The 22,722-nt window shown below is 31.9% G+C and overlaps 1 protein-coding gene across 2 annotated transcripts in view; it reads left to right on the forward strand.

The window, feature by feature from the left end:
* The window catches only part of LOC106874954 (uncharacterized), a 35,707-nt gene extending 13,188 nt beyond the window's left edge, over positions 1 to 22,519 (forward strand). The window contains exons 4-11 of one of the 2 annotated variants that reach the window (XM_052968233.2): positions 2,024 to 2,162; positions 5,906 to 5,983; positions 7,284 to 7,379; positions 9,067 to 9,240; positions 10,114 to 10,325; positions 13,508 to 13,911; positions 16,138 to 16,329; positions 22,078 to 22,519. In XM_052968233.2, coding sequence (XP_052824193.1) covers positions 2,024 to 2,162; positions 5,906 to 5,983; positions 7,284 to 7,379; positions 9,067 to 9,240; positions 10,114 to 10,325; positions 13,508 to 13,911; positions 16,138 to 16,292 — 1,258 coding nt within the window. In that variant the 3' untranslated portion in view covers positions 16,293 to 16,329; positions 22,078 to 22,519. Of the gene's footprint in view, positions 1 to 2,023; positions 2,163 to 5,905; positions 5,984 to 7,283; positions 7,380 to 9,066; positions 9,241 to 10,113; positions 10,326 to 13,507; positions 13,912 to 16,137 lie in introns of both variants that reach the window. The other variant, XM_052968232.2, reaches the window with a different exon arrangement.
* Positions 22,520 to 22,722: the final 203 nt, after the last annotated feature.

The following is a 22,722-nucleotide window of genomic DNA, read 5'->3' on the forward strand; positions in this document are numbered from 1 at the left end:
AACGCCGTCTAGACTACGCAACCCTCAACTGTTAGTAGCTACGATACCATATTTCTACATTAATAACTCTCCAATCCATGCCAGCATGGAACATAGACATTAAGTGGAATGCCAGTCTCTCATCTAGGAGGTCCTTGAAATCAATGTTACCAACTGGGGACTATGTGTGTCGCAGTGATAATAAAAAGACCCAAAGGAGGTCTGCCACGAAATAATTTTACTCAACACTTTGCAAGTGAATCAGTGGAGGCAAAGATGCGTCTCATTTACTTGACAATTTATGCACCACATTGCAGAAATCACAATGTAAGTATATCTGAAAGGGTAGTCTTACACTGTTGTACCGTTGAATTACAAATAATGCTCATCTGTTATGTTCGGGTTAAAATTTCATCAACATCAAAAATATATGAATTTTCATGGGAGTTATGGCCGTTATACATAGAATATAATTTTCAAATTTCATAAAGATCCTTTCAGTACTTTTGACGTAGTTTTGGATAAGAAAACAAATGACTAATGTGTGTGTTTGTGTGTGAAGGGCGTATATATGTATAGATATCTGTATGCATGTATATATATGTATAAATGTGTACATATTACATGTACATCTATCTATATATATATACATCTACACATATGTATACATATACATGTATGCATATAGATCTATATCTATATATATCTATGCATATACGTGTACATATACATGTATATGTATACATATACATCTCTTTCTCTCTTTCTCTCTCTCTGAAAGTATCTGTCATTACAGTATCGAAATGTGATTGTTTCAGTTAGTAGAATAGTTTCATTTTTAAAGTGAAAGTATTTGACATGAGTGTTTTTGTTTCACTTTTGACACGTAATACTTAAATAGTGGAGGAGATATTATGTTGCCGTGGGCTCGAACTCTGCAAGAAGTTAAAATATTTTTTGACTAAAACACAACTGGAACCCTAAGTAAGGCATGTGTAAAATTTGAATGAAATTGGTTGCGTAGTTCTCGAGTTTTAGGGATTCACACAGACAGACAGACAGACAGACAGACACACATTCTCATTTTTATATATATAGATATATATATATATATATATATATATTACAATTAAAAGGGTAAAGGTTTATTAATTTATTAATAAATCAACAATTAATAATTTTTACCAAGCCCTTCGGTATGTAAACACCATTATCGGTGGAGAACTTATTTTAAAGTTCTGATACATTTATAAACATAATTACGGGATCAGCAAACATTTGCTTCACTACATACCGAAGTTCAGAAATAACAGCTAAAAAAGCTGAGACTCCAACAGATAGCATTACTTGTAACTCACAAAGGCAAAAACAAGAAGAAAAAGCAAATGAAAACTAACCATTCGAAGTTAATCATAGACGCGTTTCTGGATTATGAGCGATAATACTCAATTTCCTTCATCGGTATGATATTCTAGTAGTAAATTCGACTATGCTAACAAAACTGTGCTTGCATGAACGAGGTGAACATTCATGCATCGGCACAACCTGAAAGCAGGTTTTTGCCTTTGTGAGTCTCAGCTTTTTTAGCTGCTATTTCTGAACTTCGGTATGTGGTGAAGCAAATGTTTGCTGATCCCTTAATTATGTTTATATATATATATACATAGAGAGAGAGAGATTATGTACTACTCAAGTTTGAATTTACGAAACAATCTAATTCATTACTCTCATTAGGGAGAAAAATCAATTGCAAAAGTTATACCAAAAAATATGTGTTTATTCTATTATTATTATTATCATCATCAGCTTGCTTCAAGACAGTAAGCATGAAGAATTGTTAGTACATTGGTAAAATGTCTTAGCAGCTTTTCATCTGTCTTGGCTTTCTGAGTTCAAATTCTGCTAAGATCAACTCTGCCTTTTATCCTTTCTGGGTTGATAACCCACTTCCTCAAAGTTGCTGGCCTTGTGCCAAAATTTGAAGTCATTATTATCAGTGTTGTTTTTGGCAGTGGATTTATATTTACTTATTTATCATTTTAAGGTATACAAAAAGTGGTCGGTTTGAAAAAATGGGATATGAGGAAGAATTTATGCGTTTCCTTCAAACTTTGATTTCTGATGTTGAAAGAAGGATTCGAAGAGGCCATCAGCGCTTAGCCTTGAATAGTACCCAGGGAACAGTAAGTAATTCAAATTTGTTTATACACCTCTTTTAGTACAGTGTAAATTGTTTTTCAAATTTGTTTATACACCTCTTTTAGTACAGTGCATTTTTCTTACAAAAAAGGCAGTATACTATTTGTAAAAACGTTTGTTTTATAAACATTAAAACCATTTGTTAGATCTAAAAAATGTATTATATAGTCTAGTCATTTTAAATATTTAAGATTTTCCAGTAAAATGTGATGTGTTATAGTATTAAGAAATATTAATGTTTTGAGTTCCAGATGTATCAAATTTGTTGAAAAATGCTGTTGTTTAGGTAATAAGGGATAGAAATTGGTAAAAATTATTCAAAACTGAAGAACAAATATAAGCTGTTATTTTGCACCACCCCACTCCACAAGGAGATCTGTGGTCAAAGGTGTTCCAACCATAACCAATTCACCTTATTTTCAGATGCAGTGTATCTAGGATTACACCATCTAATGTGCCTTTCTCTTTTTAAAGATGGTAGGTGTGCTTGAGGGAGATTTGACCACTATTTCTAGCTGGTCATGTGTCTAAGTAGAGGCTTCCTCATTGGCACATGAATTTCTGGTTAGAGCATATGCCTGGTAAACATGTTTATAGATTATTTGTAAACATGCTACATGGCTGGTGTTCCTGATAGTTATAAGAAATAAAGTTTTAGTAGTTTAGTATTTTTCATGAAGATTTTGATTCCTCATTTGTTGTATGTTTTCATATTTTAAGTTAGTTTTTTTGTTAATTTCACTAAGTATTTCTTGTTTGAATTTTGTATTAAGCAATTACAAATTTTGACATAAACAAAATTATTTTCATAGTATTTGTATTGCTGAAAATAAGGTACCGTGTTAAAAGGACTGGTGTTGGTGCTACATATAAAAAATATACGCTATAGAGTGGCTGGCATTAGGAAGGGCAGAAACCTTGCCAGAACAGACATTGGAGCCTGGTGCAACCTCTGGCCTTATGAGCTCCAGTCAAACCATCCAGCTGATGCCAGCATGGAAAATGGATGTTAAATGATAATAATGATGACGCAGTGTTTATTAGCAAATATCTTGAAATTCCTTTTTTAGAACAAAGTGGCTAAAGGAATCATTACAAGAGGAAATAAAAAGAGACACTGGATAAAATAGTCCAGGGTACACTTGGTTGGAAAAAAAAAAGTAAAATGGATGTCTTCACTACCTTTTGATCATAGGTTAGATCAATCAGGGCTGACCTAGGGCTAACTTCATGAACTAACTTCTCTTATCATTCATACCAGATTCCATATTAAACATAGTCAATGCTTTCTCATTGGTGTTTCTTGTCCACCTGTAACAATTCAAACTGAAGATTTCTCAAGTTTCCTGTATTTTTTAGGAAGGACTTATAGTTGCATTCACTTTGCTGTTTTACTAATTCAAGAACATGTATTCTATATAAATCATAACAGAACTGTCCAGCCTATGCTTACAATGTAATAAAAAAAATTATATAGGAAGGAAAATATTAAGAAAAGATTTCTTAACCTATTCATTATAATATATTTCTAACTAGAAATACTCTTTCTGTTAAATTGTAAAATAATTGTGAATTTAGGCTATTTTCATAAAACAACAACTTTTTTGTTTATTGATGTATTAAGGTGATGTTTGGAACACAACATAGCAAAAGATTCTTACATAAGTCTATGATGGAATTTTTGTCTCAAAACTACTTTAATTACAGGTAAATTCAGTGAAATCTAAAATTATTAAAATTTTTGTTTAAATATTACCATATAAAATGAGTTAGTAGCCAATATTCTTTTGGGATTAATAAAGTTGCAATAAAGGACGTCAGGGAATATTGTACCTTCTTGTATTTTTATTTGCACTTGAGTGCATATAATTGAGGTACACAAAAGTAGATTATCACTAATGAAGCAGAATTTGCCACCCCGTTTCTGGGTAAATTAAAAAGTCAAAAATAAGGCAAATGAGAAAATAAAGTATTCCAGAATGCTCATTGGAAAGTTATTTCAATTGACCACCCATTGGGTTGCTTTCCATTTCTGCTATTTGCATTCTCAGTATGCTATCTTGCAACTATTATGAAGTTAGTCAAATTTAAAAGGATATTTCTCTGTAGATTTTTTTTTTTTGAGGAAAAGCTTGTCCTCAGCTCAATTCTGCAGCTGAGTACATTGCTTTCGTACTCTTTGTGATTTGGTTATTAACAAAATTTAAAAAAAAATTTTGTCAGTACTCATATTTACTGTATATCACAGCAAGTGTTGCTGCCACCAGGTCTACCTCGTAAAAGCTCATAGTTCAGTTTAATCAATCTATATTGCCTCAATTGAACTGCTTTGATGGAATTTTAGAAATGGTGTGCCACTTATATCTTTAAGTGGTTGAACATATATGGACAGAAATTTATTGTGACTCTTGTTTCTACACTCACTAGCAAATTTCCTTTTTGCTGTTGGATTATTTCCCTACTTTGTTTTAATTTTTATTTTTTATATATTCATCAACACCCTCTTTATTTATTTGCATCCTTATGACATCTGTATATGTTATTACAACTTCTAAGGCCTTTACATACTTGACCAAAGAGAAATACTAGTCAAAAAAATATTTGGTGTTGTTTATAGTATGGAAGTGATGATTTCCGTACCACACCATATTTCAGGCCATGCTGACTTGCACATTTTTTTTTTAATTTTTTTTTTCTCAAAAATAAAACCTACAGCAGTACCCAACATCTGTTCATAAGTCTTCCAAACCTTCATGCCATATTTTGTTAGAAACATATCTAGCTTTTATACCTTACCGTCTTTCACCTGTGAACAACCTTTATCATGATTTTCAAGGCTTTTAATAGAACTGAAGTGTCTTGTAAAGTGTCCATTAGGGGTCGTATTTTGAACAACAAGCCATAGTTTCCTTTCCCAAATAGTGTACTATTAGTCACATATATGAAAATGTTGACTTGGTTTTGAAATACATGTGTGAGTAGCTACAAGTAAGATTCATCAGAGCTGCAAATTGGTAGCCCATTGGCCTAATTTCTTTTATCCATTTATTAATATTTATGACAAAAATGTCTGAATTTCATCTAAGTATCTGGGACTTTATTTGTTCTTTTTTACTCTTTATTTATGGTCTCCATGTTGATTGTCTGGGACACTTACATTGTTAAAAGAAGTAATCAGTATTTTTTTTTATCAATAAACAGGAACACTAATTAGAATGGGAAAGAAATATTTTAAAACGTTTCACTTCATTCTGCTTCTGTTATCAATTTATTGTTGTTTTCACTCTTGTTGTTTGAGTTGTTTCCACTCTCAGAAATTGATATATAATCATCCACTTGATTATGGTTGTATTTTTCACATGCTGCTGCATTTGTTCTTTCAAAAACACTTCAAATTTCGAGTTACTGCTCCTAAATTTGAAGCTGGTATCCATATTAAAAAGGGTAGAGAGTATTACAGAAATGATTTTAAAAAATGGGTGTGGAGAAAAATGACCAAAATTTCAGAGGACAAATTGTAACAGTATTACAAAATCTTTACCTAGTGAAATCTTGTATTATCACTGATATAAATTTAGATTTAATTGACCAGAAAAATACAGGCAGCTTCTGTGGATTGGTAGCATAGGTAGGACAAAGAATGGTCTTGGGCAGTATTGGTAATGAATGTTAACTTACATGGCTGTTTTGAAAAAAACTTTTATCTGAACTATTTGTTTATCTCCAGCCTTCAAGCAATGCTGCTGCTCTGAAAGAAGAAAAAGTTGCCATGTTAACTGAACGGATTAATGATTTAGTTCAACAGGTATGTACTAATTACACTATCAAGGAAGAATTAGCATTTGGTGAGTTCATCTTGAGTATCGTAGAAAAAAATAGATTATATCATTTGAACAATCTTTTGAAGATTATTCTAGCCTGATGTACAAATTTGGTGTGCTGTAAATAAAAACAACTATAAAGTATTCAGTACATACCATTGTACGTTTGCTTTTCTCATGGCCCAAAAGTTACATTGACTGGTGTCTGATTAAATTGGTTGCTTTGTAAGTGTAGGTATTCTTTTCAATAAAATAGTTTGTATAAATAATACTTGTAACTACATTGATTACTCTAAGCTAGAAACAGCATGATAAACATCTTAGTCAGTTGATGAGAACATCTGTATAATTTAATGTTTGCCATAACTTTTATAAAAATATCCTATAGTTTCCAACTGAATGTTGTCTATCTATAGAAGTTGAGTTATCTAGCTTAATTTCATTTGAAACTTGAAAGAACCAACAATAGTTTTAAATAGTATTCATATTTAGATTGAAAACTTTTTTTTTTTTGCTTGAAGAACCAAGAATAGTTTGAGAAAGCTTAATATTGAAGTATCTTCATTCAGTGATTTAGAACTTTATTAACCTTAAATTTTTACAATCCAGTTAATGAAATTAAGGTAGTGGCTTGTTGAGAAGATTAGTATTAAATTTGTTCATGTCACATTCAATTGATTACATCGCCTTGATGCCAAATAACTGCTCAATATTATCTTAATTTTTAAAGCAGTGAATTGGCAGAACTGTTAGTACACTGGGCAAAATGCTTAGCAGCTTTTCATCTGTCACTACATTTTGAGTTCAAATTCCACTGAGGCCAATTTTGCCTTTCATCCTTTTGGGGTTGATAGTAATCAACTTCCTCCCTCCCCCGAAATTACTGGCCTTATGCCAAAATTTGAAATCAATATTATCTTAATTTGTTTTAAACTACATGCACAGAAAAATTGTTCCTACGAACTGTTTGTAGTCTTTCAATTAAGCCTAACATATTTCAGAAATAAATAAATAAATAAAAAATTATGGCTTATATATATGAAAAACAAGTAATAGATTTTGTTTATATAGCAGTATATTACATGACTCTCTCTCTCTCTCTTCATAAATTTCTATTTGTCTGTATGTCTGATTTGTGTCAGTGTCAAACTAGTCTGCATTGTTATCAAACATTTGAATATTTCCTTTGCACCGATATGAATGGATCACTCATATCTATTCTTAATTACCTCTTCAAGTTAGATTGGATTTATTTTATTGCATTTGTTTTTTTTATTTTCTCAGGCAGAAAATTTGGGTTGTGAAGGAAAAGTTGAAGAAGCTCAAGGTGTTATGAAATTATGTGATTTACTAAGGGAGGAGAGGAAAGTTTTAGAAAATGTAAGCTGAAAATAGTCTTATTCTGATTAAGAAATTTATATTTTTGAAAGATTTTCTGTTAAAATACCAAACAATTGTATCTTAACTTTTTGCTCATTTTTATGATGTTTTGTATGTCCTTTTACAAATGGAATAGCTAAGAGTTTATATATGTTGCAGGCAGGTGTTTTATTGCTTTTACTAGAATATTCTGTCTTGGCGGAAATGCCACTGGCATTCTATTTAGGAAATACTTGTCTCTCCTTTACTTAAAACCTCTAAATCCAGAACCAAGCACTGAATTATGGAGACATTTTTTAATCTACAATGTCAAATTTCAGAAAAGTACAAGATAGTTGGCATTTTATAAAGCAAGAATGAGTGCTTTGGCATATGTAGGATAACAAAACATAATAACAAAAAATGTAACTCATCAATTACGTTTATCTTTTATAATTCAGTCTAATAAAAGAAACTGACCATTTAGTTTACAGAAAAGAAAATTGACCACTTTCAAAAATTAATGATATGGGGGCTGCAAAAAAATTTAGCAATTTTAATTTGCAATAACTATTTGATATTGTATGAATTCTTATGGTGAGTAAATGAATATTAGCTTTTAGCATTGTTGCATTTTTAACCAGATACATTACTCTAAATTATACTTATTTGTCTTAGCAGAAAATGGATGTGAAACCATATATGTGGAGTTAAGCAGCTACCATTAGGTTGGAGTATATCTACCTATGATTGGTGAAATGGCAGTTTAGAGTGTTGGATACAATGCCTCAGTGTTTGTTTCAACTCTTTACATTCTGAGTTCAAATCCTGTGGAGGCTTTATCTTTCATCCTTTCTGTGTAGTTAAAAAGAAAATACCAATCCTGGGCTATGGATTAGTGAAATTGTTAGAAGGCCTGGTATGATACCTATGCCTCACAGTATCTGTCCTGACTCTGTGTTTTGACAACAATATCAAGCTTTATCGACCTGACTCTGTGGTCTTTTCCTCGGATAAACACTGGTGTAAAGAGGGGATACTTGGCCTGCATGGGCAACTGCTTGTCTTCCTTGAAAAGCTTGTTGATACACATGCAGATGTATGATCAAGCTTGATTGATGGAAGCTCTACATGAAAGTTATTCAAACAATTAAATAAATTAGTAAATCTATGGACCTGTCTATTCTATGAGGTAAATATAAAAAGCAAAAATGTTAAAAATACTAGGAGAGGAAGAATTAGGGCTACTATTATTTTAACCCTTTGGCATTCAAACTGGCTCTATCTAGCCAACATATTCTACCTGTTTTATCTTCAAACTTATCCAGATCCAGCTTCTCACATCTTTCCTACAATGTTATTCCTTAAAATTGACAATCATATCATCAAAATCTCAAACTTATGAGATAATACATGATTAATTTAAAACAATGTGAATAAGCAAGCATAAGATTTGACAAAGTAATCTGAATGCTAAAAGATTAAAAGGGACTAATGACATAACATGCCGTTTCTCTCCTGTGTGGAAAATAATATTTAAAATAAATAATTTGAAATTATTAATATTCTGAAAATGTCACTGCAATTCTCATCAATTTTGCATTAGTTTGAAATGTGTGTGGTAATTAAAAAAATTTTTTTTATTATAAGACATCTACTGGATGTGCATTAGTTTGTATAATTTATTGAAATCATCTTTTCATTTCAGCAAACCCGGCAAAACAGTCAAACACCAGAAAGTGAAAAAACCATGGAAGTGTGTAATGTATGTGGCGCACTCCTTGTTGTTGGAGATATTCAGCAGCGTATTGATGAACATATCATGGGAAAACAACATTCTGGTTATGCAAGAATCAGAACATATGTTGAAGAAAGAAAGCAGGTTTGTGGCATCAGAACATTTGTAGTTTTTGTAAAATCATTTTTATTACATATGTGAAGAACTCTTCAATGTATTTATCTTTGATTTTTATATTTTTAACACTTTGATATAGAGCAAAATTTCAAGCTTGAAATATTTTGGAAAATACTTTTTAATACTGGTATCTAAATGACAGACCATTCTTTGCTCATATAAGTAGTTTAAGTAGTAACCAATAGATAACTATTCAGGATATTTGACAGTTTCATATTTAAAAAGTATTACCATGATCAGTGTTTTGCTATGCATGCTCTCATGATTTTCCTATATTGAATTGGAACAATGTTAATGAGAAGCAATTATTTGTTGAAATCTAATGTGTTTGTGAGGAGACATTGTTTCTCTCTCATTCATTTGTAAAAACCTTTCCCATTGGCATTTGTTGCAAACTGAAGCATGAAAAGTGAGTTATTGATTTTGTTGGCTAAGCAAGCAGCAATAACAACAAGTTAAAAATTAACAAGAGCAAAAAACTGTTTTCCGATCATGCACTGTTTTTGTTAGAGCAAAATGCAGTTGAATTTGTTTCAATGAATAATGAAGCCACTTGTCTATTGTTTGAGAAAAATAAAACTTTTCCTTTCGTGCTACTTATTTTTCTAACAGACAGAGGTTAATGATTGAATACTGCACCTATTTAAAAAAAGCAACAGTTAAAAGTTTAAACTTACCTCTGATTGTCCTCTCAATTTATATAATTTAACCTGTGCTCTATACCCGTCAATGTAATGATAATTTAGAAAAGTTTAAATGTAGTAATAAATAATCTTTGGAGAATCAAATATTTTGTATTTGGTTATTTCTATTAATTATACTATTTGTATATTATATTAGAGAAAGTTACAATCTGCAGAAGAAAGAGAAGCTAGACTTGTCAGAGAGAAAGAAGAACGTGAAAAAGAAAGAGAGCGGGAAAAAGAGAAAGAACGAGAAGAGAAACGTAGGAAAGAAAAGGAAAGGGAGAAAGAAAGGGAGAGGCAAAGAGAACGAGAAAAACGACGGCGGCGTAGCCGTAGTCGAACCAGGAGGAGTAGAAGCAGAGAAAGGTAGTTTTGTTTTTATGACTTGAAGTTTTCTCGTTGTCATTTGAGAGTCTGTTTTTACACTGTTATGGGTTTCACTGGTTTGTCTGTATCACATCTATCCATGGCTTTGGATCATTTGTTTCAGTTACATTTATTTATGTTTATCTTCATTACATGTATCTATGTTTACTTTGGTCTACTTCTACAATTGAGATCCTCTCCACCATCAGCTCACACCAATTTTTCATTAAACATTCATAACAAATTATCAAATATATTCAAATTAAGTTTTTAAGTGTTAGATTTTTTTAAAAGAGTGTGCATTTTGCTCTAGTATAGCCATCTCCTACTATACTAGAGCATAATTTCAAAGGACACAAAACTGACAATTTTTCTAAGCAGTTTTAATGCAAATGTTGAAACAGTTTTCTACAGAATTACTGACTGTCGGGTTTGACTATTTTTGGCAAAGATGATTTTCTACCCATTTCAGTAAAGGTTGTATAATATATACTGTACTGAGCCTTACATCTCTGATGCCAGGATCCAGTCAATTCCAAATCCTTTTGAAACTGATTTCTTCATTAAGTTTTGGCATTCAAGCTGTTATAGCCCTAGCATTCTAGCAGGCAATTACTGGTATTTGCCAGATGGAAAAGTAGACCAGTTTGTATTAATTGCAGGGGTTAATGCAGATGGAGATGTTACTTTAAGCTCCCAACATAATGTTGGTGGGAATATCCTTTGACTAGAAATTCATATGCAAATTTTCTTCAAAAATTGATGTCTAGGCATGTTCCTAAGATATGCTTGTAAGCTACTCTAGTCTAAAAATGTTTATTTGTTAACATAGAACCAGATTACTCTTAAAATTTAAATTTGTTGACATATTGCATTAGGTACTTGATGTAAAAATCTTGAACGCTTTATCTATTTTACACTTTCCAGTTGGCTTGTGGTAATCAAAACACATTCCACAGTTTTATCACCTGATACCTCACACCTGACTACATTTGCAGAGGTTTGTTAGTACTTTGTGGCTTTACATACTATGCTTTGCTGATGAGGGCTGCTAGTGCAAGCAAAACTTCATGTACATTTATAAGTTAACTTCTGTGAGGCTCTACTCAAATGCTTATGTGTCTCGTTTTTTTAAAGAATCAAGTCCTGAAGTTTAAACTCCAAATGTGCTTTGCTCTTCTGGCAGCTAAACAAATCGACACTGAATGGGCATCATTCAAAGACAGTTTATGGTAGTCTGCAAATATCTTAGCTTGGTCACTGGCCCACAGAAAGGCAACTTCAACAGCTAGAACAATTCCATCTAGCTAACAAAGGAATGAAAGCTCATGAAACCAAGTTAACATCCAAATTTATAAAGTGTCAACAAGACAGACCACAAGATAAAGAATGTAGGACTGTAATAAATATTGGTAATAGATATGCTCTGATAGAAAAAGTTTTCCACTAAACTGAAATGTCTTATTAGAAATATTGCATTTCTAAATCTCTCAGAGCGACTTATACAGTAGCAGCATGATAAAGTGATGATTTGTTGCCAACTTAATGTGGCAGTCCCAGGAAAGGGATGAATGCTACTGCTATTTAGCCCTAGGAAACATTGTTTCCAGTTGGCTACATAACAGGTGTTCTTAAGTTTTCAAACTGGGGAGATAAGCACCTCCACCCAGCAAAGCCAGCATCCAGAGACTAGTTTCAGAGTTATTGCTCTTCATCAGTCTGGAGTAGCTTGTCTTGCTAGCTGTCGGTGCTTATTTGCATTTGAAAACTTATAGAATTTCAAGTGAAATAAAGTCACTGATCTACAAAATTAGAAATATTGCATTTCTAAATCTCTCAGAGAGATTTATATTTTACTATTCCTAATCATAAATAATGATAGAGTAATCTGTAGTAACTACAGTAGAATCATCTTGATTAATCTTTCTTTGAAAGTCTTTTAACATCTCCTCAATCATTTCTGCCACGCTAGCACTGCATATTTTTAGCATCATAGCATTAATAATAATTATCATGGTGTTTTCCCAAATAAAATGAAGTTTGAGCTTAGTTCTGAGTTATAGTCATTGTTATAACTTCATTGGCCTCTTTCAGTGTCATCCTCTATTGATTAATGCTATTTCTCTCTATTGTTCTTTTCAACCTATATATAGTTAGGTGTTAAATTTAATCACAGTTTGTATCAACTTTGGACCAGTGGATTGAAAATTGCAGAAATGGTGTTAATGAGAAGTTTAGGAAACTTTTGTTCATTAGCAACCAAAAAAAAGAAAAAATTCTAACAGAGTATTAAAAAGAAGTATGATGTCTGTTAAATATACATTTGTAGCATTGATGTAGATCCTATTAGAAATGAAAATGATACCAATTTGAACTTGAAAAATAACATGAGGAAGCATGCTGATGGCACACAATAAGCACCATTCATGCATGGGTCGATGCCAGTGCTGCCTGACTGGCTTCCCATGCTGGTGGTATGTAAAAAGCACCATCTGAACTCGGTCAATGCCAGCCACTCCTCCCTGACTGGCTCCTGTGCTGGTAGCACGTAAAAAGCACCATCCGAGCGTGGCTGATGCCAGTGCCACCTGACTGGATCCTGTGCCGGTGGCACGTAAAAAGTACCCACTACACTCTCGGAGTGGTTGGCGTTAAAGAAGGGCATCTGGTTGTAGAAACCTTGCCAGACTTGATTGGAGCCTGGTGCAGCCTCCTGGCTTGCCTGTCCCCAGTCAAACCGTCCAACCCATGCCAGCATGGAAAACTAACGTTAAATGATGATGATGATGATGATGAAGGCAGCTAAGAATGGAAGATATGAGAATGATATTTTGTTTTATGTTTGTATGTATCCATACACGTGGACACACTGGCTATTAATTTAACACATTTAAGACCACAAAATGAAAAACGAAAAAAAACCAAATCTTTCTCTAGTCAAGGGCATTATTGTTTCCTTTACTCCATCAAGCTGGAAATAGATTCAACTTTCACTTCACATTTGGGTTCTTTGCAGTATGAATGTCATCAAATTCTAAAACCTTATAATACATTGTCCAAATTTGAAATACTTTGCTGTTACCTTGAAAAAAATGCCAAAGTATGTTGTATTTTCTGGATTAGTTTGGTTTAGAAAATCAAACCTCAAAAATTCATTAATTTATTTTCTCTTGTATTTTTAGGAAGAGACGTTCTAGAAGCCATGGTCATCGATGTCAAAGATCAAGTAGTAGAGAAAAACATAAAATTGCTCGTCGGCATCGTTCACGGAGTCATTCTAGTTCTAGAAGTCATTCCTCTCGTCAATCAAATCATCATAGAAGGTCTCGGAGTAGAGAATTTAAACATAGATCAGGTAGTAAAGAACCTAAATATAGATCACGGAGTCCTGATTCTAAAAATGGCTCACCTAGCTATGAACTAAGTAAATATCATTCAAGGAGTCATGAACTTAAACATCGCTCTGGTAGTCAGGATTCAAGTTATCGGTCATTCAGCCAAGAAACCAGGCAGTACTCAAATAGTAATGATTCGAAGCAGCGACCAGGCAATAATTGTGACAGGAAAATTTTATATTTAGAAAATGGTAAGTTATAATTTTGATCATCAGATAAAACACTTTTATAATTCTGCCTCAGTGCGGCTAACTATTAATTTTGTCATTTTTATTTATTGAGCTATTTTGTGGTTTATAGCTGACCAAATTGGTGGGATGCCAGCTTATTGGCTGAAGAGGATTAATTTGTGCTGAGCTGTATCCCTGCTAAAGACAATTCTTAGTTTACCCAATTATATATACGAGTACTAAATGGAGATACAATTTACTGTTATAAGCTGCAAGAGTGCTGTAATTGCATGTTTATTAGTTGGCAGAATGTACACGAATATTCTCCAGTTTATAATGTGGAGTGGAATGGAATCTGTCTGGCTGACCTGAAGCAGGTGTATGATATGAATGCATAAATCTTCATGCTTGTATACTATATGTATAAGATTTACTACTGCACACAAGATTAATAACATATAGCTTTAGAACTTACATTTTGGAGCAATAAATTAAGATTTGAAATAAGTTGCTTTGCATTAGAGTTTAACTATGTTGTAAATCCTTATGTACAATATATATCATGAAATAAAAATGTGCTCTTGAAGGCATATTAAAATACTAAGGTCCTATAAATCTCTAAGAATTTAGAGAGCTAGCACTGCCACCTCATTACTGCACTGTTTTCTTTTGAATGCTTATTATTTTTGCTGTAATTAACATTGTTCCAATGAAGTCTTACCCAAATTGAAACAGTATTAAAAAGGAAGTATTGAGAAATAATTAGTTTAAGTATAGTATACTTAAAATCAGATGACCCGAACACATAAGCAATATGGAGCTATGGCAAAGAACGAATCAAGCTCCGATTAGAGAGCAAATATTTAAGAAAAAGTGGAAGTGGATTGGTAGCACACTTAGAAAGGACACACCAAATGCAGCGAAAAGTGCTTTACAGTGGAATCCGGATGGATATAGAAAGATGGGTAGGCCTAAGAACTCGTGGCGTAGATCAACACAAAAGGAACTAGAGAAAGGGGGATATTCATGGCAGAGTATAAGTACAGAAGCGAAAAATTATGCGACATGGAATTCAATTATAAGTGGCCTATACTCTGCGTTGGAGGGTTAAAGGCAAGAAGGATGAGATATTATAGAGGTAGCTGGAGAAATGTATGCGTTCAGGTGGAGGTGTTATTAAGAAGAGTTGAGATTATTCAAAAAGTGGGTGGTACTCTGTTGAATGTAGTTATCCAAAACATGTGAGTGATATACCAGTGTTATGTAAACTTGCTTGACAAGTCAAATTGTTCATGCGTTTCAATTATGCTTATTTTATTTTTTTCTATGTAGTTGTGAAATTGGTCCCTACAAACTAAGGATCTTATTGTTTCATGGTATTTGATAACTAGTGATAACTGTTGGTAATTGTGTTCATGACATTGATTATATATGAATGTATGATCTCTAGGAATGTTGCTCTGTGAAGCCACTGTCATCCATTATGAAAATCCCCTGTCTTTGTATAGTTGGCTACACATGTCAACATCCTTTTGACACCTTCATCTATTTTCCAGTAATCCAACTCCATACTGAGCTTGGCTTGGTAGCAGTTCCTTAGTAATCAAATGCTCATTGAAGTAAACAATGTATTGGTCCCTGGCCAAATGCATACAGTTTATACTAGTGGTCTAGTTTCAGATTGTTTTGGCAACTAAAAGACAAAAGTGAGCTAAGCCTGATAGGTTAAGTACTGATAATATAGTGGGACTGAAATGTTTTATGGCTCTGTCATGCAAGACAATCTTTAATGAAATCTTATCCCTATATGTAATTAATCATGTAACCATCAAGAAAGTGTGTTAAGTCTAGCATTTGTATGAAGTATAATGTTTTCAATTGTGTTGAACATGAATTATGAAATTCAAAACCTCTTATTCATGATGTGTGATGTTTATGCTTTGGTACTATATAATGACATCGAGTATGTCGATATCTGCTGAAATAAAAACAAAAAAAAATTACTCTTTACGTTTGCAGCATTTTGGATGTCTTGCATTTTACATTTTTGTAAATTTTGGTTTCATAATTTTCTGTGATTCATTTATTGTATAAAATCTATTTAAAGCACAAAATTGTACATAATTTGTATATATGGGAGAGAAACATTGAAAACTTGACCAGGAAATATCACAAAATATTGCAATTCTTAGATCATATAATCTATATCTTTAGAACTTAGGTATTCCAATTTTATTTTAAATCCAGATAAGCAGTTAATGTACAACGATGACAACACCCAGCATATGGAGATGATGCACTATGATAAATATGAAGATGGTGAAATTCCATCAGACAGCCGTGCTGATATTGATGATAGTAATGAAGAAACTGGCACACATTCTGAAGGTGACACTAAATGAATGATTGATCTAGCCTGCTTCTGATCAACCTATGCTGGTAAGTGACTGTCTAATGGTTTACCTGATCTTGCTTTCAGCTCATTCAGAGGTAAGTGGTGACCTCTACTGGCATGCATCCGTCCGTCTGTCTATTTGTTCGTCCATTGGAGTTGAGCAAGAGACACCAAGCTAATAGACGGCAGCCACTCAAATATGTTGGTCTGTAAAGTAAAACAGACTGTCATGGCACTTCTAAACAATATACTTGGTAAATGTCATCAGCACCTACTGTTCCCTGTGCTCCCCCACCCCTTAAACCTGTATTCATCCTTTAGTATATTTAATAGATTTTCTTCCTGCCATTATAGTCCCATTCATGGATCTGTGTTCAAGGTCGATAATGAATTGGCTGATAATTGAAGAACTGGTAAACATATCTTAATCTGTTGCTGCTTGTAATTTTTGTTAATGATAATGTGTGTGAATGAAGAATGCTTTGATATTGTCCATAATAATACTGGTATCGAATTAAGATAATTCTTAATAGTGATGTCATCAAAAGGGATAATTGTGTTACAGTTCTTTTTCATTTTCTGGAATAGGAATTTTGTAGTTTTTAGAAAAATAATCACAGAAAATATTAACATTCAATTTTACTTGATTTGAAAACTGGTAGAATTACAATAATTCTATTTTAACTTAGCTGAAGCTTGACTCATTTGAGGAGTATGGGGAAAGCCCTTATTTCTTCAAAAATTAGCCAGATTGAGTTCCTTAATTCATTTTTAGTCTTTCAATCTCAATTTCTCTAATTACTCAATATAGCATTGACATTTTATATATTTCATTTTAATATCATTTGATGTCTAAAATGAATACATGAATGTTGTGTAATTTAAAGAAACAATTTCTTTCTTTCCTTTACACATAACATTGAGTATAGGTATGAAATATAAACTAGCCAATGTTTTGATATTCAAAATTGACTACAAAATCAGATTAAATTAACTCTTTTATGTTTACTTCCAAATAATTTTAAAAAATAACCTCTAGTTTGAAAATGTCTCTGAAACATAAAAATGTGTACTTGAAAAGAGCAATATATTTTATTCTAATAAACACTTTAAGCACAGACTAAAAAAAAACCCCCCAAAACTATTAGATTTTATCAACTTTCTTGTATAATAGTTATTTACTGCTCCATCAAAATAACTCTGCAGCAAAAAAAAAAAAAAAATTACAAAAACCTACATCGAAATTTGATTTTATAAACAAGTAAAACTTAGTCACTTCATTTTTTTTTTCTTCTTTTTAAACATTTAACAAAGTTTTTAACCACTGCATCAATCAACATGAAAAAAAAATCCTAACTGGTATATTCCGGGTTTAATGTTATGTTTGAATGGGGCCTTAATATTTTATTTTCCTGCACAGACACCATCATCATTCCAGTGGTTTTATTATAAGCACATGCCTATAGTCTGACCAGTTTCTTTTCTGATACAGACAGATTTCTATTTATGCAGTTCTATCAATCTTTGTCAGCACCATGTTTGAATTGCTCGGTCGCCAATGTTGAGAGCATTGCTTTGACTACCAATCTGTTACATGAGACCACGGTGCCTCAATGCTTCCTCGACACCAGTGATGCTTGCCTCTCTATACAGGTATTTCTTTGGTCTTAGATAATTGATATGTAAGCGGCTTCATTTATACTATCTTCCCTGCTGAATTCTGTTTTGTGCAGATTTGTATATATTTACTTGGAGAAATAAAATTCATTTCCATGTTATGTTGAATGTATGATTTAGGTTGTGATAGATGTTTTAGCCAAGAGTGTGTGTGTATGTTTGCGTTCATATACCAGCAACACACTCTAAATTGCCTTATTCTGTGTTCTCATTAGCAGAAGAAATATAAAAAAAGATGAATCTGAAATATATGTTAATGCTTCCACATTGGGGATTTACACTTTCTCTTTCAGATCTAAAGGTAAGTGAAAAGCCAGGATTCTGATAGTGTATCCTGAGTTGATGGCCTTCTGCATTTAGAATTAAAAGGGAACAAACTTGCAAATGTAACAGTATTTAAAAATAGGTAGCCTGAGATTTTTGGAGTTGAAACAAAAGAATCATTTCCTTTGGTTTATCTACTTACTTTTTAAATTTCAAAATATATTCAAATAAAATATTAGCTTCGATTAGTATATCAGTTGAAATGGATATAACTAAACACTTTAGATTGAAGCATACTACAAGAAGTTATGTAGTCTCATAAATTATTTCTGTGTAAGAATTGTTTCTGACATGAAATTGTATTGTTAAAATTCTTTTAACAAATTACGAAAGCAATTTACAGGAGAAGATACAGAATGATTTGTTATTACAGTGGCTGGTGGTTAAAGCTTTGAAGAACTCACTTTATGAACCATCAGATCTTGAGCCATTGTGTATAGCTCTTGGACAGAAATATAACAACTTGCAGCAGTTGCCTGATTAATACCAGGTTCTATTCCTACCTTTTTTGGGTAGGTACACTACCTAGTTGAAAAGTACTTGTGCTAACATGAGAAAATAAATATAGAACTATATGAAGATGCTAATATTTTGAGAGAAATTCTAATTATATTTTAAAGATATATTTTCAAAATTTATTAAATATTTCATGTAATTATTCACTTGATTATTCAGTAATAATTTTTTCACATAATTTATAGTAAAACGCTCCATTTATAAAACATGGGCACCAAGCATTTGACTTATGTGACAAAGCCTTGAATTTTGTGGATAGGCTTTTCAGTGTACTTTTCTTGCTTAACTGATATTTTGTAATTGGAAAAGTATGTCATTTTCATACTGTGCTTTAGTTTGTCACTTAACTATGCCAGCATGGTAAAACCAATGCAAGATTGAAAGCTGAGACTAGTTTGAGGATTACAATAATATTTCGTTTTAAATTAGTGCATCATTCCCTGTTTGTTCCTGAAAGTATTATGCTGGTTTCACTCAGGCTATGCCAGCCACAAATGCATTAACTATATCAACTCGATACTCATCAATCTGCTGATATCAACTTCTTTTTACAGCATTTTCTGATTTTCAACCACAAATGGCTCAAAACTTATTGCAATGTAGATTGCTTGCTAACAGCTGTTGTCTTTGTTCATTTTCATCTATTGGTATGAGTACAAGTTTGGAGTGTATTGGCAGCAGGCAGAGAACAGTTTTATTTGAGGTATGGCTACATTTATTCTGCTCTGTCACACTGAAGATAAGCAATCCTAATGAGGAGTTTTCACTCACCACTTCTGTAGTCCGTCATATTCCATTGATGCCCCTTGTTCCCATTTTTGAATTTTCTCAAACCAAGATTTCGATGTTGCAGTCACAATCTCGTCATATTTTTCTGCCAAAATAGAGTTTTGAGTTGATTACTCTATTGGCATAATAATATTGGTATTACAAACTTTTTTTCATATTGAAACTTTCAGATTAAATTTGAATATTAGAGGTCATTGTTTGATTGAATTTTTTTTTGCAGTTTTGAAGAATTTGCATGGCTTTTTTTTTTTTTAATGTATGAAAAAGACATGTTGCCAATTTCAATTTTTCTAGATATTTTAGTTTTAACAGGTTTGATTAATTATTTCTTGATCCCTTTCTTTTAAACGGGCATATGCTTATTACTAGTGCTAATTTCTATTTTACTGTATATCTATTTAGCTCTAGTATTTAGCTATTCTTTTTCTACTGATGATTTCATAATGTAAATTTTATTCAGTTATTGACTGGCCAGACTGGTGATAAAGTGAAGGATATTAATACTGAAATTAGTTATGTATATTTATATCACCACAAAAGCTATTTGAATGTAGTTATACAAAATATACCTGAAATTTTACACACACACACACACACACACACACAAAGTTTTTTTATAAATTAGAATGTTGCTTTCCTTATTAGCATAAACCAACCTTTTGAAAGTTTCATTTTTTTTTTGCTTTCCCCATTGATTATTTAATTTACTTTTCAAAATTATATTACAAAAGTCCACTTAATTGGGTTCAGAATTGGTCAGAATTGCTATTTTGTAATAATCTATCAAAATAAAATTATTTATTTCCATTTTATTTATTTATTTATTGGTCATTTTTTTTTTTTTAATCTTTTTAACAGTAGGGCATTTTTATAGTATTTCTTGGTTCAACAACTTCAGTTTCAATAGGTTATTTGCATGTGTTGACTTCAACTATGATATTCTTCACACTTTCATTGTTTCTAAGTTTTAGTATAACTATTTAAATGTAGATAGTTGAAATGTTCCCTATATGAAAGCTGAATTACTAGTTGTTCATCACTGGCCATCATGTCTTTTAGATGGTTTGTATTAAAGGTATTCTCTTGTTACCAGCTTTCTACTCAATGTTTGCTGATCGTGGGAGTGAGTACTGCATGTATGGATTTGATGAGCATACAGAGGTTAGTGCAGCTTTCTCTGGCCAAGCGTTTAAAGACATTGACTGACTGACTGCTGGGGGGTGGTGACAGCACATACAGACACCTTCCCTGTACCATCACTTTTAGCGTAATTCAATCTGTATCCTTGACTGAAAATTTTGCGCACTGATTTATTATTGAAATATCTTTACAAATTTTTTTTTTTTTTTTGAAAAAAGAAATGCATTTAAATTATTGCCTTACATTATATGGCAAGATTTTTTGAGAAGTACTTTTTTTAAATAAGTTTAATACATTTATTATTACTACATTTTTATTAGTAAACAACAAGCATACAGCTGCCTCTTAAAAAAAAAAAGTATTAGTTTCAAATGCTAAACTGATAAAATTCTGATTCCTCCTTGCTAACTGAAAATTTCCTCACTCGGATAAACCAAAGAATATTGTTGGCTAATTTTAACTTAGCTTATTTGGGTAAAATATAAACTTTTTTGTCATTTATTTTTTCAGTGACTCTAAATAATAAAGAAAACAAACTTTCCTTGTATTATAATAAAAAAAAAAAATATTAGATGAAAGGTTTCTTGCAAAAATTTGAATGACAAGTATTGTTTCATTATCATCATATTTTGTTTTAAGTATATCATGTTTTGTATCTAATTAAAATCATAGAGTTAAATAAAAACAGAACAACAAATCTAATAGTTTTTTTTTATTATTATTATTATTATTTTCCAAACCATTTATTTTTCTTTTCATTTTCAATCAATAGAAAATATTCTTAAATTTTCTGTTGGTATAGATTTGTTTTCTGTATTTCCTGAAACCATTTTTGTTTTTCATTGCTCTGAAAATTGACAAAATATTTCCTTCAGATATTACTTGACCACATATTTTTTGTGTTCATTAATAAAATTTGCAACTTAATGTATATATTTTTTATTCCTTATCATCATTTTTACTCAGTACCATTTTTTAAACTAACAAATGGTGTTGCAAATATAAATTAAGAATATTTGTCTGTCATCTATTAGATTCACATTATTCATTTTGTTAGATTATTCACACATTTTTTTTTATTCAGATGGCAATTATATGGGAGCTGTATCTTATAGTTGAATTTTTAGTCTTATGGTGATTTACAAATTTTAAAAAAAAATTGAATTTGTCTTTCATAACAGCCAATCAAAAAGATATTTCTTTTTGATTTGAGCAGGAACTATTGTTTATGCTAGAACATGTGGTGTGCAATGAAGGTGTTTGTTTTTAGATTGTGTTGACATATGTTAACTTTCATAGATGATTAGATGATACTTATTTGAAGTTTCTTCTATTTTCTCTTGTAGTGAAATGACAGCACCACCGCCATTTGAACTGTGTTATTTCCTTTGCTGTAAACCAGTTGAAACAGTCCTGATGATGAGAATAGTGTCATTATTAAGATAATCAACACCTTAGCCATGCCAGGATTGAAACCAGCTATTCAAATAGGTATTTCTACTTAAAAAGAACCAGAGGTATGTGAAATAGGTACCTACTGTCTCCTCCTCTTATTCCTCACTGTAGTGTCAGATGGTTGTTCCTGTTTTTCCTCTGGTATATAACTGACAACTGCTCTTGCTGCTGTTCTATTATTCACTGGTTAGAATAGCACTCCATGCAGTGTAGTCTTTTCATACAGTTTTGACTGTTTCTGTCCATTCATTTTGTTATAAATGGTCTTGCTAATTTTTTTTTTAATGTATTTCTTCTATAAAGAAGCAATAAAATACATTTTGCTCTTTTCTATTTATTTGTTATGCTTTCAATGATTTTGGAGAAATTATCGACCACTTTTGCAAGAATTGTGAATAAATTTTTTAATAAATCTGATCATGTTTATTGTTCTTATCTTACATATTAAAACTGAAAATGTCTGTGTGTGTGTGTGCATCGGTATGTCCTCATTTTGCACCAAAACGGCTCAACCGATTTTTTAAACTTCACACGCA

This window comes from Octopus bimaculoides, chromosome 5 (assembly GCF_046866305.1).
Source record: "Octopus bimaculoides isolate indiv1 chromosome 5, ASM4686630v1, whole genome shotgun sequence".
NCBI lineage: Eukaryota > Metazoa > Mollusca > Cephalopoda > Octopoda > Octopodidae > Octopus > Octopus bimaculoides.